Genomic DNA, 17,080 nt, shown 5'->3' with positions numbered 1-17,080 from the left:
CCCAGAAAGCCGATTACTTTGGCTAATATTTGATTTTCACACACCCCTTTCAGAAATCCTAGATCCACCACTGAGTTACAATCGTTTCTCCTAGCCCTTTGTTTTCCAACAGTCATACTGATCGCAAGGTCAATTTTATTTCACATATGAGTTTTATCTCATTTTATTTTAACCTCTTTTCTCACAGAATCTGTCAAAATTCTGGATCTATCCACTACACTTTCTCTCATGGACGACATGCTGCACTGTTTACTGTCTATGCGCATGCGTCTGAAGACCGAAAGGAGGAGACTCGATATTTTTTTGTATAGGCCATCAAAAAGTATTAAATTTTACGTTAAAATGAGAATTTTTGACTTTAAATAAGTGTTATTTTCGCAAAGTTCATACATTCAACAATGCAACAAAAATTGAAAAAGCGCTGGGAAAATTGTGATTTCATGATTTTTACGCAAAATGAGCTGTAGTGTCTCTTTAATCACCCTTAACTTATGGCGTCCGCTATGTGTTCATTTTTCACGTTTGTATGTTTGAAGCAGAAAACCCCAGAAATAGAGTGGACAGTGTCGCTAAATGGATTTTAATTATCTCTAAGTAGAAACATCAACATGTTTGTAAATCGGGATTATTTCTTGTATATAGATATATCAATATAACAGATAGTTCAATATTAGCAACTTCAATGTAAGTGGAGTAGACAGTATATATGTCAAACTAAGAGGAACAATGTTACTAGACTGAAACCCATAAAGCAGTGAACACTTGATACTTGTTGACAAAGAACCTGATTCACAACCTCCAAAATATGGCCCTTAAAATATATAAAAATGAAAGTAAATGTTGAATAGGCGTATTTGTGTTATAAATATGTATCAGAATCCGGGGTTTAAAAAACATGTTGGATTTTGAAAATAGGAGCACAACTAAAGCTATATACATACTAGAACTGGATATGGTACCGTATTTTTGTCATTTTTCACCAAAAACTGGTTATTTTGTAAAGGTTTAGCCATACTGGTTTCATCTCGCCCAAAATATTTAAAGTATTTTTATAATATACACTTTCAATTGACCATAAATGCAAAAATATTTTAGGGTGAGCTTGGGGCACTATTTTTATTTTTCAAAAAACCCTCTGAATTTGCGTTACAATTTGCAGTTTAAACACTATTTTATAAACATATATTTCTGTATTTTAACAAAGCATAACCAACGGACACAGAGACCAATGTAGTGTTATGTTCAATTAATCAATTATATATTTCTGATATACCTGTATTGCTTTAAAAAAAGACGCATCCTTTCTTACATTACAATACTTGTGTAATTTAAGGTACTATTCTGATGAACGGAATTTTATCAGAGGCTACAGTTTCATTGGTTTAGAAGCAGGCCTTTACTTAACAAACGTGGAAGTTGTGGCATGTCGCATTGAAATTTAACCATAGAATCCATTTTCGTCGCTTTGGATATTCCTTCAGGATATCCAGCTTTTATGTTGGCATGGATAAAAAATAGAACAGAAAGGATCACCACGGAACCAGCACAATCGTATTAGCTTTTAACTGGTCCTCGGAACAAGGTCGTATTCTATGTCTGCCAAGCCGAAAGGGCAGGGCTACCGAAATCACCACATGAAGTACCATTGCTATATTAATGATGCCCATCTCTATTTTAATTAGTTATTGAACATTATTGACAACGGGGATGACGTTCCTTCAAACTTGTGACTTGTTTTGAGGACATCAGAATATGGATGTTTTCAATCAAGACAATACCGAATTGTTTATCTAACCCCTCTAGTACATGAAACATAGCCATTGAATAATGGAAATACACAGAACCCAAATTCCGCCGTTCGATTCATCACTTAAAGACGACAGAACACATAACCCCCCACTTATTGTAACCTTTACTAGCTCCTTGTAAAATATAGAAGTCAATATAACCCAATTATCTCTCCACGTTAGCACCAAAATACCTAACAGAATTTATCCAGCTTTATTTCCCAGCCTGATCTCTACGTTCAGAAACTGCTGTTTTATTACAACTGTATGTTCACCATCCACTTCAACATAGACACACTGAGAACGTCGTTTCCACGAAGGACCATTAACTTAAAATAACAGATATGTAGCTGTATTACTAGTACAAATCCTTAAATTGTTAAAATCACCACACAAAAAACTTAAATGAAGGCTTAAATTTCATCGACTTATAAAATATCAATATTTCATGGATTAGATCCATTTCGAAATTTGATTATCAGTTTATTGTCTTGAAGCCAGGACTTTGGAATGCCTTGCTTTTCCACACCAGGAACGCGGACACTAGCCGATATATGAAAATGAACGAAAATACATGTAGTTCTCGTTGAACGTGTTTATAATTTTAAATCATTACCTTCATTACATCTTCCAGGTCTCCGTTTCCCCCTTGCAATGAGAGGGGGGGGGGGGGGTTGCCCTTTAATGTCAGAACGTTTGGAAACGCCGTCGACGAGCGCCGCAGTTTCGCTGGCGCTTCAATTTTCCTTCCTTCCGGCATTCTAGGACCATATTAAGGAAATAAATCGTCAGAGCGTCGGGTCGTTTGCTGCTAGATTCCTCCACTTTTAGGAGTACCGTTTTGTTAAACGTATGTTCATTGTGGGAGAGCGTTCGCTTCGTAACCGGAAGGTCGCGAGTTCGAGCTCCGCTCGTGCCATAGCTGTGTCAAACCTAAGACGTCAACATAGGTAGTGATTGCCCCCATCGCCAAACGCTCGGCATTTATAAGCGAGAATCACGGATCCAGGCTTCATGTACTGAGTATTTCCAATACGACTTGCGACAATGGAGTTACGATATATGGTTAAGGTACGTTTTGTAAAACGGACCTACGATATACCGTAAGTCCTTGAATTTTATGACTTCAGCCATAAAGATGTACAGCGTTTTGTAAAACTTTGTCTTGCTTACACTTCTTACGTAACATAAGTATAGTTTTCTCTATTACAAAATATTACTCGGGGATTAAATACCGTAACTACTTAAATATAATAAGATTTTATCACAAATGTACATGTATACCTATGCATGGTGTTTAGAGCCATAGTAGCAAGATTCCTTGAACCCGCTAATGCCTGTCGCAACACAGTCTCCGTTTTGAGGTCTCACCCGAAATACCCTCGAATCTTGCTACTAATTAAATGTCGAGCGTTTGGCAAAGGAACAATCACTACTTATTTTTAAATCTTAGGTTTTCTGCGAAAAAGACTCGAGTGGGACAAGAACTCGGGACCTCTAAGTCACGCAGCGAACACTAAAACCAATGAACCACCGCGACCAGTCTGATCGTAGTGAGATTGATCATTCTGTTCTTACAAGACACGACATCGTAATGGGAAAACATGTTCATATGACAACACATCGCAATGTAATCCATTCATTCTGTCTTTAGATAGTAAAAACAGAAAACATCTATGTACAGTTATTCACCAGTTTATTGTGTAATAGTTGTTACCATTCTCACGACTCCCATGGGTCGAGCCTGCCTCCACATCAAATATTTTGGGCCCGTGCCCACAAATTTGAACAGACATCTGCAAAGATACAGAATATGCATGTACACCTACGGACTATATTACAAAGGCAATACATAAAAGGTGAAGATAACGAAGAGTCATCAATCTTATAACTCCTATAAGCAATACAAAATAGAAAGTTGAGCAAACACGGACCCCTGGACACAGCAGAGGTGGAATCAGGTGTCTTGGAGGAGTAAGCATTCCCTGTCGACCGGTCACATCCGCCGTGAGCCCTATATCCTGAACAGGTAAACGGAGTTATCCGTAGTCAAAATCAGTGTGCCAAGAACGGTCTAACAATCGGTATGGAACACATCAGACAGCATTTGACCCAATGATAGACTGTATTGGCAAACTGGATCGTTATAACGAACATCGAAATGCTGACTTTTGAAACCCCTACTCCATCAACTTGTTTGTCAGAACCCCTCTCGATTTAAAAACTGACCATATGCAGAAGAAGCTCTTGCGTATTGAATCAGTTGAGAGAAATAAACACCACATGCAGATGATAATGGAATATTGCAACATGAGTATGGAAAGTTGACGATGGAGAAGCTAAAACTATCCCGTTTGTTATAAAGTTGAGTTGTTAGTTTGCCATTAGTATCTACTTTCATTAAAATATCTAAGTATGAAGCAGAAGTGGACGACTCTGTGGTGTCTTTTATTTGGAGTTCACAGGGATATGTCGAATCGATAGATCTAAGTGTCGAGTTGAAGGCCACCACAAGAGATTTTTTCCTCTCACGTAGAAGTTTTTGAATAAATCCTGCTCTGATTTACAATTAAAAGGTTACATGCTCTCAGAAAATATTTTCAAAGGTCCATATTATTTATATAGGATCTGAGGAGGTTTTCCATCTTCGGCGATTTTTTAATGAAAAAAAAAATCATGTTTTATCCCCAAAACTCATAAATGTCCCCATATATTTATGTCGAACACCTTGATACATGTATATCATACGTTCAGAAAATACTTGTTTTCAAATGTCAATAACATCTATATCGCATCTGAAGAGGTTTTTTCTTCAGTTTCGGCTATTATTACAAATTCCGTGTTTTGCCCTACAACTCGTAAACGCCCCCCACGTCGGAATGTCAAACAACAACCTGAATCATAATCAAGGGACTATGTACTTTCATAAAACACAATGTTTCTTTATACATTCAATATAATATTTTGACATCTGTTGTGGTCACATACATGAATAGACAAATTGAAAATAATTGCATCGACGCAATAAAGATAGATAATAAATATTCAACGCTTAATTTATGAAATCACCATGGTACATGTAATATCCCATTTTCTTCAAATCTCATGCATGTCAATCAGCCAGTTTTAATAGGCATGACTGCTTTCTTTAACACAATTGGTCCGACTGGCGTTGTGATGTCAACCTTAACAATAGTTTAGGGTCGCAATGTGATGTCAATATGATATATATTAGGATTTATATATTGATTAACATATTAATACAAGAGACCAACAGGCCTTATCGGTAACCTTAATATTAGTGACAAGTACATGTATCACTAGTCCCAAGGGCTATGGAATCTAGAAAAAAAAATCCTGTTCTGCATACTAATATTCAGCAATAGTATAAAACAAGATGTATTCTTAAAACTTGAATGCCCCCAAAAGTGTCTACACTGATGAAAGACTTTATTTACATAGCATAAATATGTAACATTAGCACAATATGACTAATTTGGAACTATCCTAGAGTTAAAAGGATGGGGTTGTGAAATCATAATTTCCGTATACAAGTGCAATGCATTTAGTGTGCAGAAGTCTTTCAAATCATAGAGACAATGATCACAATAACAATTTTGGCCCACCCTGGAACCAAAACCCTTACTCCCTGGGATTATGAAATTTACAATTTGGGTAAAGGACTACCTACTCATTCTAAATTCCCATTTCGTTTCAATTTAATATAAATATCAATAAAGATGTGGGTTTTTTTTTGTTTTTTTTAAAAATGTGTTGCACGTAAACGCTATAAAAGTTTGGTCCCGCCCTGGAGTCAACCTTTATCCCGGAGATTATGAACTTTTTTGGTAGAGGCCTTCTTACTCTACATGAATGTGCAGTTGTAGAGAAAAAAATGTTTAAAAATTGATAACTTTTTCGCAGTTTTTTTCCCGCCCCAAGACCCCATGGATGCAGAAGTCCTGAAATTCAACAATTTATGTTACATACAAATTTTGAAAAGAATTAGATTTTGTTTGTTTCATTTGGGTTTTGGCAATATTTCAGCCATTTTACAGCGGTTGGATTAGAATAGTATTTAACAAGAAGTTAAAAATGATCAATTAAATAGCACATTTAATTACTAACCAGTTTGGTCCCACCCTGATTCCAAATCTGCTAACCCGAGGATCATGGAATTTACATTTTGGTAAAAGACTACCTATTCTTCCTAAATATCCTGGAGTCAGAACGTGCACCCCCGTAACATTAGAACGTGTATGCACGATTCAACACTGTAAAACTTGAGTATGAATGTTGCATCAAATTAAAGAGAAGCAGTAGCATTTGACCAAACAGGGGATGCTTACTCCTCCTAGGCACCTGATCCCACCTCTGGTGTGTTCAGGGGTCCGTGTTTGCCCAACTATCTATTTTGTATTGCTTGTAGGAGTTATGAGATTGATCACTGTTCGTTATCTTCACCTTACATGTAGATTGTATTGGCAAACTAGGTCGTTATAACGACCATACAATTTGCAAAATGCTGACTTTAAACGAGACTGAAACTCCTGTACCATCACCTTGTTTGTCAGTAACCTGCTTCGATTTAAAAACTGACCATAAATAAAACAAGCTCTTGCATATCGAATCAGTTCGAGAGATATAAACACCATCTGCAGGTGATGATGGAATATTGCTGCATGCACATGGGAAGTTGACGATGGAGACGCTGAAATCATCCCGTTTGTCATAAAGTTGAGTTGTTAGTTTGCCGTTAATATTTATTTTCAATAAAATATTTAAGTACAAAGCAGATGTGGAGGCCTCTGTGGTGTCTTTTATTTCTGTTCACAGGGATATATCGAATCGAAATATGAATGAAAATGATTATTGCTAATAGATGAAACGTCGATATATCTAAACCCTGAGTTGAAGGTCATATAAATATTTATACGCTAAGTAAATAATAACATGGTGAATGGTTCAGTAAACAAGAGCTATATTTGAATTGTATCAGTCTGTATAGACATCAAATGTTTTATTTGGACAATGTTGTCTTTGTATGTCATGTTAGAGAAACAGTTCACAGCTATTGTGAAAAAGTCTCCGGTTTTCTCAGATTTGTGAAAATCCAGTTATTTCACAAGATTTTACAGTGTAGTTTTTTCGAGTCATATACCTTTGTGTAAAATCTCCACAACACATTTCTAGACTTCATAATCTCCAAGACCAACACTACACTGGAGTAACATTCAAATCTCATTTAAAAGCTCTACCTTTCATCTTATGATGGACAAAAACAACAAATATGAATTTGCAGAGCACTCGAAGTTTTACAATATCTTTTATACTAAATTATCTGAAACCACTGTCAACATTTAGAAAGTGGGACTGAATAGCCATTAAAAGAATCTTATAGCTACAGACCCTGAAGCGTACTACTACACCACTTGCACGGAACGAAACGATTCTTGCACGGAACGCTGAACGGTTTGCACGGAACACTGAATGCTTTGCACGGAACGAAACGATTCTTGCACGGAACGGTGAACGGTTTGCACGAAACGCTGAACACACCGTGGAACATAATTTTTTTTCGAGAATGTTTCGAATTTTTACAGTGGATAGTCCAGCTTTGTTTAAATTCAAAATAACTGATCGAATTCTGAGCGACAATCTACGTCCACCTTTCTTGGATGCCATAGCGGAATGACTTGCACGATTCTCGGGGCGTGGCTTGAACGGTCTGCATGCTTCTGTAGGCGTGGCTACTGCACGAAACGTTTCTTGCACGGAACGATTCTTGCACGAAACGGATTGCACGCTTTGCACGGAACGCTGAACGGTTTGCACGAAACGAAACGATTCTTGCACGGAACGGTGAACGGTTTGCACGAAACGCTGAACGGTCTGCACGGAACGGTGAACGGTTTGCACGGAACGAAACGAAACGCTTTGGAGGTGTAGTAGTACGCTTCAGGGTCTGTATATCTGGGAGTATGATCAAATTGATTTTAGCAGGGATGCTGCGCATGATTACAGCACCTGAGTTCTATCTTCGACTTCTCACTTAGCAAAGTTCAGCGTTCTATTAGTTGGAATAGAATAAGTGTTACCTGAAATCCTTTAGTTGTACATTTGATGAAAACACCGGACATAGCAGTCCCATCCATCGGATACATCCCAAACACAAAGGTAGCTATTGGGGTGAACTTCGGAATCCGCCGACAGTTTTGCATTACCTGTTCGTAATAGTAAATAGAGATCACTGATACGATCTTGCAGGTGAATGCTAAATCTTTGACACTTAGTGTTGTGGACTTGGCTAATAACAGATAAATTCAAGGTTATCGAATGGGATGTACGGTAAAACCATCTGCCCGCCCTTTCCTCTGATGCAGCCCCCACATTAGTTAACTGTATTTGAATTAAAGCATTTACATCATGCTTAGTGTATTTTGTCCAACGTGAAGCTTCGATTGATTGATTGATTGTATCTTACTTAACGTCTCACTCGAGAATTTTTCACTCATATGGGACGTCACCAGTGAAGGGCTTCAAATTTAGGTCTATGCTCGGCGCTTACGGCCATTGAGCAGTGAGGGCTACTGTGACACGGGTTATCCGTTTTTAAGGTCATCTCCGAGGACCCGTGACATCCACACCTGGTGCCGATCGTTTGGCGACGGAACTGTCACTACCTGTTTTAACGACTTAGGTCTGTCGCGGCCGAACCCCGGCCTTCCGCATGAAGGGCGAACGCTCTAACCTCTCGGCCACCGCGGCGGTACGAGTATTTTTACAATTTTGTTTATCATTTAAATTATTTTCTGAATCTACACGTCAATATAGTTAGATTCAAATCATAATACTCATGTTCCAATACGCCAATCAGATATAATTTAAAATTCTACTCTGTACATGAGTGTACACCTTTGGAATAGTTCGTCATAATTCTTTTCAATTTCCAGATTCATAGTATCCTATTTCATTTAGTCGCGCCATTGATTGATAAGATATTGGCTTCTTGAATTTTTTGTCTCTTCTACATTGTATAATTATGGTACTATTATTAATAGTGTTCCTTGTTCATGTGTATCTTTTAATCTTTATATTGCTCTTTGTCATATGCAATTTAGAAGTCCCCGGAAACGAATTGTATGATTTATTGACACCTTCTATTGAAAAATATTATTGATATATTATGAAACTGATGGATCGCGAATACTGTGACAATTACTAGGTGTTAAATGGACCCCACACCCGATCCAAGCGAAACGAAGGTACCCTACCCTACACATAATCTAAGGAAGTCAATGTACCATACTGGCGATCCAAGTGAGTTAAAAGTTCATTAACAGGTTCTCTAGAAAATTGTATAATTACCGTACCCCCGCGGTGGCCGAGAGGTTAGAGCGTTCGCCCCGCATGCGGAAGGCCCGGGGTTCAAATCCCGGCCGCGACACACATAAGTCGTTAAAACAGGTAGTGACAGTTCCATCGCCAAACGCTTGGCATCAGGTGTGAATGTCACGGGTCCTCGGAGATGACCTTAAAAACGGATGACCCGTGTCACAGTAGGTGTGGCACGCTAAAGAACACTTACTGATCAATGGCCGTATAGGCATATGCCTAAATTTGAAGCTCTTCAGCGGTCTTGGTATGAGTGAAAAATTCTCGAGTGAGACGTTAAGCAAGATACAATCAATCGCTAAACAGAAGATCGCGAGTACACGATAACAAGGTGATAAAGGCGCCCTATGCACGATCTATCAACGGAGATGAAATTACAGTGAGGTTTTATCACGGTTTACAAATAATCAATGTGAATTGTACCTCCTCTTAGGTTTTTCCTGGGTTGGGAATCGCCCAAATCACTAAAAACCGCGATCTTTCATCAATGTGTCTCTGTCATCTTTTTACAGTGAAGGATACTGAGTTTGTTTGGCGTCCCGTCGAGAAGTTTTCACTCATATTGAGACGTCACCAGTTGTAGGTGAAGTACCACAAATTTAGACCTATGCTCACAGCTTACGGTCGTGGGGGTTCTTTAACGTACAGGTACTAACGCCTGCCGCGACACGGGACCACCATTGTTTATGCCATATCCGAGAGTCCCGTGATTCTAACTTCTAAATGCAGAGCGTTAGGGGAGGGATCAATCACTACTTAGATGTATGTTTACGACTTACATGTAGGTTTGAAGCGACCATGGCATGAGCGAGCGTGGCTTGAACTCGCGACCTCCTGGCTATTCAATTTTGAAATAATGTTTTAAAAGCAACTTACATTATAACCTTTCGTCCAAGTACCTGGAGCACCTGAATGACACGTGTTCAGTACTAGGGCCTCAGACTGACTGTTAGTTCTGTCACTACAATAACCAGCTTTTGAGTTAACTTGGATTATTCCCAATGCAGCTGCTTGCACAAATTCTAGACCATTACAAACATTGGCTGCAATAGAAATTCAACATTAAATTGTAAGTAAGAAAATGATATCAAACTTAACTAGATCTCAGTTCACTTCTGGCGAATTTTAGATCAATTGTCAAGCAACTCAATCTTACAGATATTCAGCGGAGGGAGTGTAGTGGTTGGTGACACTGTTGTAGTTGTGGTCGATAGTGGTGGTTGTGTTGTTGGTAGCGGTTGTGTCGTGACATGTTGTGTGTGAGGAGCCACTGTGGTTTTCCCAAGATGAGGTAGTCCAAGTTTCTCTAAGTTAATTTTCGTGAATGTTAATACTGCGCACAACAGTGACTAAACACAAAACAATCAGTTTACCAATTCCGAATCTAAACTTACCTTCAATCATATAGAGGATTTCGAAAACGCATACGTCGTTAAGATGGTGCATTTCGTGTACAATGTGTTCCACTAAAATATATGAATATATAAAAAATTAAAGAGCTGTACATAATGAAATTTCAGAACGCATTAGTCTGGTGTTCGTAATTTTTTCATAACACACAATTGCTTACTTTCTTTCCGAAGATGTTCTATTTCATGGTTTAATTCATGCGCATGGTCAGCATGTCCCCTTCTAATAACGTTAAGCACGTTCCCTGTAAAATAAAGATTATTTACAGAAACAGATCATTCAGAATTATGACGAGGTATTCATTGATAACGGTACATGTATCATAGCAAAGGAGGAAACCCAGGTGACCTATTGCAATTGGGTCTGCGTCCGTTAAAGGGACATGGACACGATTTAATAGTTTCTAGTATTTGGCAAGTCTCATGCTATTTTCTATTAAGCCATCAATATGTAAACAAAAACATGGCTCGAGTCTTGTTTACTCTTCAAAGAATTGCGAGTGCTGGATCTCGCTTGTAACTCAACAACTGATATTCAAATTTTGGTTGACTATTAGATATATTTTAGTTAAGCATTGCAAACAATATAAATGGAAAAATAACATTTGAAAATTATCAGCTCAAAGCGTGTCCATGCCCCTTTACATGTAACAATTGAACTTTTTTTAACTTCTTCATAAATACCATTCGAATTCTTATCAGATTTGGTATGAAACATCTTTGCGACAAGGAGGACAGAAATTGTCAAATTGAATTTCAGAATTCTTGCATCCCCGAGGCCTTAGGGTGGGGCAAAATTTAACAAGAGACCCATGGGCCACATTACTCACCTGAGTCACTTTAACACATGAAAAATGAATTTCCCATTGTTATTCCAATAACTTTTCAGGAGCCATGTCAGATTTTAAGAAACTTGATTCTGCACTATGTTGGGGAGGTTCAGGTACATTGAAATACTTCTGGCTCAGAGGTTCTTAAGAAAAAAGGTTTTCATAATACAGTTAAAACCAATGTAAAAATAGTTTCTTTGATAATGTCTGCATCTGATCTCCAGGTGTCAAGACTGTTACACACGTGATTTAGCATTATGTCAGGTATCTTCTATGCAAGTTCAAACTTTGTGGCCCAGTGGTTCTTGATACAAAAATTAAATTTTAAAGATTATTTTCTATTCAAAGACATGTAAATATGGTTTGCCCTATTGTGACCACACTTTTATGGCCATCATTTTCACAAACTTTATTGTGCTCTATATCAGAAAGCTCCCATGTAAATTAAATGTGGTTTGTTTTAAATAAAATGTGGTTTCCCCTAGTGTGGCCCCACCCGACCTCCAGGGGCCATGATATGAACAAACTTGAATCTGCATTATGTCAGGAAGCTTCCATGTAAAGTTGAACTCTTCTGGCTCAACGGTTCTTGAGAAGAAGATTTTAAAAGATTTTTCCTATGTAAACACATATAAAATATGGTTTCCCCTATTGTGGCCCCACCCGACCCCTGGGGGCCATGATATGAACAACTTGAATCTGCATTATGTCAGGAAGCTTCCATGTAAATTTGAACTCATCTTGCTCAATGGTTCTTGAGAAGAAGATTTTTCAAGATTTTTCCTATATAAACACATATAAAATATGGTTTCTTCTAGTGTGGCCACACCCGACCCCCGGGTTTTAGTTTTAAACATTTTTGTGATATTTATACAAACATTAGGATATTTTTTTTTAGAATACAACAGCATTATCCATGCAGTAAGAGCATGGATAAAAAATAAACTCAGACCCTGGAAAAAACATCATGAAGCTCACAAGTCCATTAATTATGACAAATACTTACACAATTTTGAAATGTTACAAATCAATTTTTTTTTTATGAAATTCTTAATAAGAATAACTCGGTCTCAGCTGGCAAAAAGAAATGGAGTGACAGGGAATGGAAAATAATCCACAAAATACCCTTCAGAGTGACAAAAGTCTGTAAGCTCCACTGGTTTCAGTACAGAATTATAAACAAAATTTTAGCAACAAATTAATTATTGTTCAAAATAAAAAGAATAGATTCTAAATACTGCTACTTTTGTCACTGTGAAGAGGAAACAATAGAACATATTTTATGGGAATGCAATTGTTTACAATTATTTCTTGTAGAATTCAAACAATTTTTAGAAGACAAGACTGAGCGACAGATTACAATGACAAAGAAATCCTTTATTTTAGCTTGTATTGAAAATAATAGTGATATACAAAACATTATTATTTTATTTCTGAAGTATTCTGTCTATACTGCAAGATACACTAAGAAACCTTTAAACTTGCCCGCTGCAATATCACAAATGAAATTATTTTATGAAACACACAAATATATAGCATATAAGAATGGTGAAAAGAAAAAATTTGATACTCAATGGAACAGATGGAACTTAATATTTACTTAAAACATGCATCTCTCTTTTTCTCTCTTTCTCACTATCTCTCTCCATGCACATAATGATAATTATATATGACTTGTTGTATTCATGTACTTTATTATGTGTACAAAAACCAATAAAAAAACAAAAACAAAAACTATATATATATATGGTTTCCCCTATTGTGGCCCCACCCGACCCCTGGGGGCTATGATATGAATAAATCTGAATCTGCACTATGTCATAAAGCTTTCATGTAAATTTGAACTCTTCTGGCTCAATGGTTCTTGAGAAGAAGATTTTTCCTATATACACACATATAAAATATGGTTTCCCCTAGTGTGGCCACACCCGACCCCCGGGGGCCATGATATGAACAAACTTGAATCTGCATAATATGTCAGGAAGCTTCCATGTAAATTTGAACTCTTCAGGCTCAATGGTTCTTGAGAAGATTTTAAATGATTTTTCCTATATAAATACATATAAAAATATGGTTTCCCCTATTGTGGCGCCATCCGACCCCTGGGGGCCATGATATGAACAGCTTGAATCTCCATTATGTCAGCAAACTTCCACGTAAATTTCAACTATACTGGTACAGTGGTTCATGAGAAGAAGATTTTTAAATGACCCCGCCCTATTTTTACACTTTTGTGATTATCTCCCCTTTGAAGAGAACCTTGCCCTTAATTTGAACAATTTTGAATTCCCTTCAACTAAGGATGATTTGCATTAAGTGTGAATGAAATTGGCTTACTTGTTCTTGAGAAGAAGATTTTTAAAAGAATTTCAGTGTATTTTTACTGATTTGCTATTATCTCCCCTTGGATAAGGGGGTTGGCTCTCATTTGAACAATTTTGAATCCCTTTTACCCAAGAATAATTTGTGCCAACATTGGTTAAAATTGGTCCAGTGGTTTTGGAGAAGAAGTTGAAAATGTAAATGTTTAACGGACAGACAGACAGACGACGGACAAAAAGCGATCAGAAAAGCTTACTTGAGCTTTCAGCTCAGGTGAGCTAAAAGCAATTACCAATTTTCAAAATTCTTCTTTACAACCGACATCTTTAAGAAAAACTAAATGCATAGTGATGTAGAGAATGAAGACCTCTGCCAAAATTGTAAATTTAATTATCCTTGGGGTATAGGTCCTGACTCCAGTGAGGGGCCAAGTTTTGTATATATGTGCAAAACATTTAAATGATATCTCCTTTAATGCTATTGATTCTAAATTTAAACTAAATAGATCTTTAAAAGGAGTAGGTAGTTCTTTACCAAAATTGTAAATTTCATCATCCTAGTGGGTAAGGGTTTGGTTACAAGGGTGGGGCCAAAATGATTATAGTGATTATCGTTTTTATCATTTAAAAGACTTCTTTACTTTGCTGATACAGTATAAAAACTAAATGCATATTTAGCAGAGATATATAGGAGTTATGGGATTGATCTCTGTTCGGTATCTTCACCTCAATTATGAATTTCATAACCCCAAGGTTTTGACTCTAGGACGGATCCAAGTTAGTAATATTGTGTTAATCGTTATGTACAGCCTTTTATTAGTATAGGCACTTTCGAGGGCATTGAACATTAAAGAACACGTCTTGTTTTATACCGCTGCTGAATGTTAGAATTTAGCTTAATTATTTTGAACAGGATTTTTTTTTTTCTAGATTTCATAGACCTTGGGACTACCGATACTTTTAACTAATACTCAGGTGACCGATAAGGTCTGTGGGTCTCTCGTCAATTAAATAGAAATAACAATCCAGAGGAGGGGCTATCGACCGTCCTCTATCAAATTTAGAATATATGAATGTTTTTTCTACGGATTTTTATTTCAATTTAATTAAATCACACGAGTCTTAAGTTTTATTAATGAAATTCTGTCATATTCGTTTAATTAATTATAATAGTCAATACACACAAAGTTGCCACTAAGAGTTGCAGATAATTATGTTTCATTCATATTTTATTTAATCTGAGCTGGTGAAGTAGGTTGAAATGTATGTGTTTATAATTTACTTGCGATGTTTTCTCGTTTACAGACGTTACTCCTCTAAACTTATCCCAATAAAATAATATATTGCATGGAGAAGTGATAACCAACAGTCCCCCAATTGTTTTGACAATGTACTTTTTTTTTTTGAAATGGCAAAGTAGTTCGATTTATCTCTTCTATGACATGCATTCAAATTTGTGAACTGTAGTGGACATGTAAATTTGAAGCGATGAATTAAGGCATCTTTTGAAGAATGACCCTCTTCCCTCTCCGACTTAAGATTTTGAGATTTGGTTTGAAGTACGTGTTAGGCTACAGGGTTTTTTCCTCTCTTGATTTTTTGATTTGGTTATTTTATATTCTATTCATTTAGAATTTGGTCAACTCCCCCTTTTAAAAAAGGTGCCACGACTTGCCTGGGCACCTTATCCCACCTCTGGTGTATCCAGGGGTCCGTATTTGCGTAACTACCTATGTTATATTGCTTATAGGAGTCATGAGATTGATCACTATTCGTTATCTTCACCTTTATAGGAGTCATGAGATTGATCACTATTCGTTATCTTCACCTTTATAGGAGTCATGAGATTGATCACTATTCGTTATCTTCACCTTTATAGGAGTCATGAGATTGATCACTATTCGTTATCTTCACCTTTATAGGAGTCATGAGATTGATCACTATTCGTTATCTTCACCTTTATAGGAGTCATGAGATTGATCACTATTCGTTATCTTCACCTTTATAGGAGTCATGAGATTGATCACTATTCGTTATCTTCACCTTTATAGGAGTCATGAGATTGATCACTATTCGTTATCTTCACCTTTATAGGAGTCATGAGATTGATCACTATTCGTTATCTTCACCTTTATAGGAGTCATGAGATTGATCACTATTCGTTATCTTCACCTTTATAGGAGTCATGAGATTGATCACTATTCGTTATCTTCACCTTTATAGGAGTCATGAGATTGATCACTATTCGTTATCTTCACCTTTCATTCAGTAAGTCATTACATGTACTGTGCAATCATTTAAAATCGGGGAGGGTAATTTTCGTGGATTGTCAAGATTTTACGTAAACATTGGCATGATTGATATGTATTTTGTTTAACGTCCCTACTTGGCGCTAACGGCCATTAATCAGTGAGGGTTCTTTAGCGTACCACTCCTACTTTGTCGTGAGACATTCCTTTTTAAGGTTATCTCCGAGGACCAGCGACATTCACATCTGATACCAAACCTCGGCGTTTGGTGATGGAACTATCACTACCTGTTTTAAGGACTTGGGTCTGTCGCGGCCAGGACTCGAACCCCGACCTTCCGCATGAGGGGCGAATGCTCTATAGGCCTCTAGACCACCCCGGCAGTTATATTGTAACATTGGGATGAAACTTAGTAGACATGGTTTATGTGCATTGTAACATCATGTAAATTCTGAATTTTGTTGTGGTAAGAATATTCGTGGGATATAGCAACACCCACAAAATATAATACTGATGATTCCGCAGTATATCCTCGGAGTAATTTGACCAGTGGCGGAGTAATTTGACCAGTAGCGGAGTAATTTGACCAGTGGATTACTTACGATATCGAAGAGACTCACGATGATGATGATGATGCCCATGCTCCTGAATGTCTTGTGGATGCCTTCCTAGGTCAATCAAGTACATCTCTGGATAAATGTATTGCTCCATAACTATAATACATTAGATAATCGTTAGTATGAGATTGTTTTGAAATTATACACTCAAGGAACACCACATAATAATACTAGCCTGTATTTTGGCATTGTCCAGTACTTTATTGGAATGTACATAGACTGTCAAACCCCCTCCCTTGGGATCCACCTATAACTTGTCATAGCCGCCCAATAGGTTTAAATCATATTTATGTGTTTCACCATTATACGGAACATCCAATGACATCTCCAGTTTTCAGCAATTTTATGAATGAATAGATATAAATTGAATCCAAAACAAACGCAATACAGATTGACAACTAAAAATTTATTACGTATTTTATATTAAACGCTTGCTTTATTTCTAAAGATTATAAAATTCGAAGATTAATAT

The 17,080-nt window shown here is 37.0% G+C and overlaps 1 protein-coding gene across 3 annotated transcripts in view; it reads right to left on the bottom strand.

Annotated features, from left to right (window-relative positions):
- Nucleotides 1-3,466: 3,466 nt before the first annotated feature.
- Nucleotides 3,467-17,080, bottom strand: part of LOC125683126 (uncharacterized) — an 89,016-nt gene continuing 75,402 nt past the window's right edge. For 2 of the 3 annotated variants that reach the window (XM_056140350.1, XM_048923949.2), the window contains exons 4-10: nucleotides 16,594-16,704; nucleotides 10,753-10,836; nucleotides 10,577-10,648; nucleotides 10,339-10,488; nucleotides 10,059-10,225; nucleotides 7,886-8,011; nucleotides 3,467-3,583 (exon numbers count right to left, since the gene is read on the bottom strand). In XM_056140350.1, coding sequence (XP_055996325.1) covers nucleotides 3,476-3,583; nucleotides 7,886-8,011; nucleotides 10,059-10,225; nucleotides 10,339-10,488; nucleotides 10,577-10,648; nucleotides 10,753-10,836; nucleotides 16,594-16,704 — 818 coding nt within the window. In that variant the 3' untranslated portion in view covers nucleotides 3,467-3,475. The remainder of the gene's footprint in view (nucleotides 3,584-7,885; nucleotides 8,012-10,058; nucleotides 10,226-10,338; nucleotides 10,489-10,576; nucleotides 10,649-10,752; nucleotides 10,837-16,593; nucleotides 16,705-17,080) is intronic. The other variant, XM_048923950.2, reaches the window with a different exon arrangement.

Source organism: Ostrea edulis, chromosome 6 (assembly GCF_947568905.1).
Source record: "Ostrea edulis chromosome 6, xbOstEdul1.1, whole genome shotgun sequence".
Taxonomy (NCBI): Eukaryota; Metazoa; Mollusca; class Bivalvia; order Ostreida; family Ostreidae; genus Ostrea; species Ostrea edulis.
Note: the sequence above shows the minus strand (reverse complement) of the source record. Positions and strands in the feature narration are given on the sequence as shown.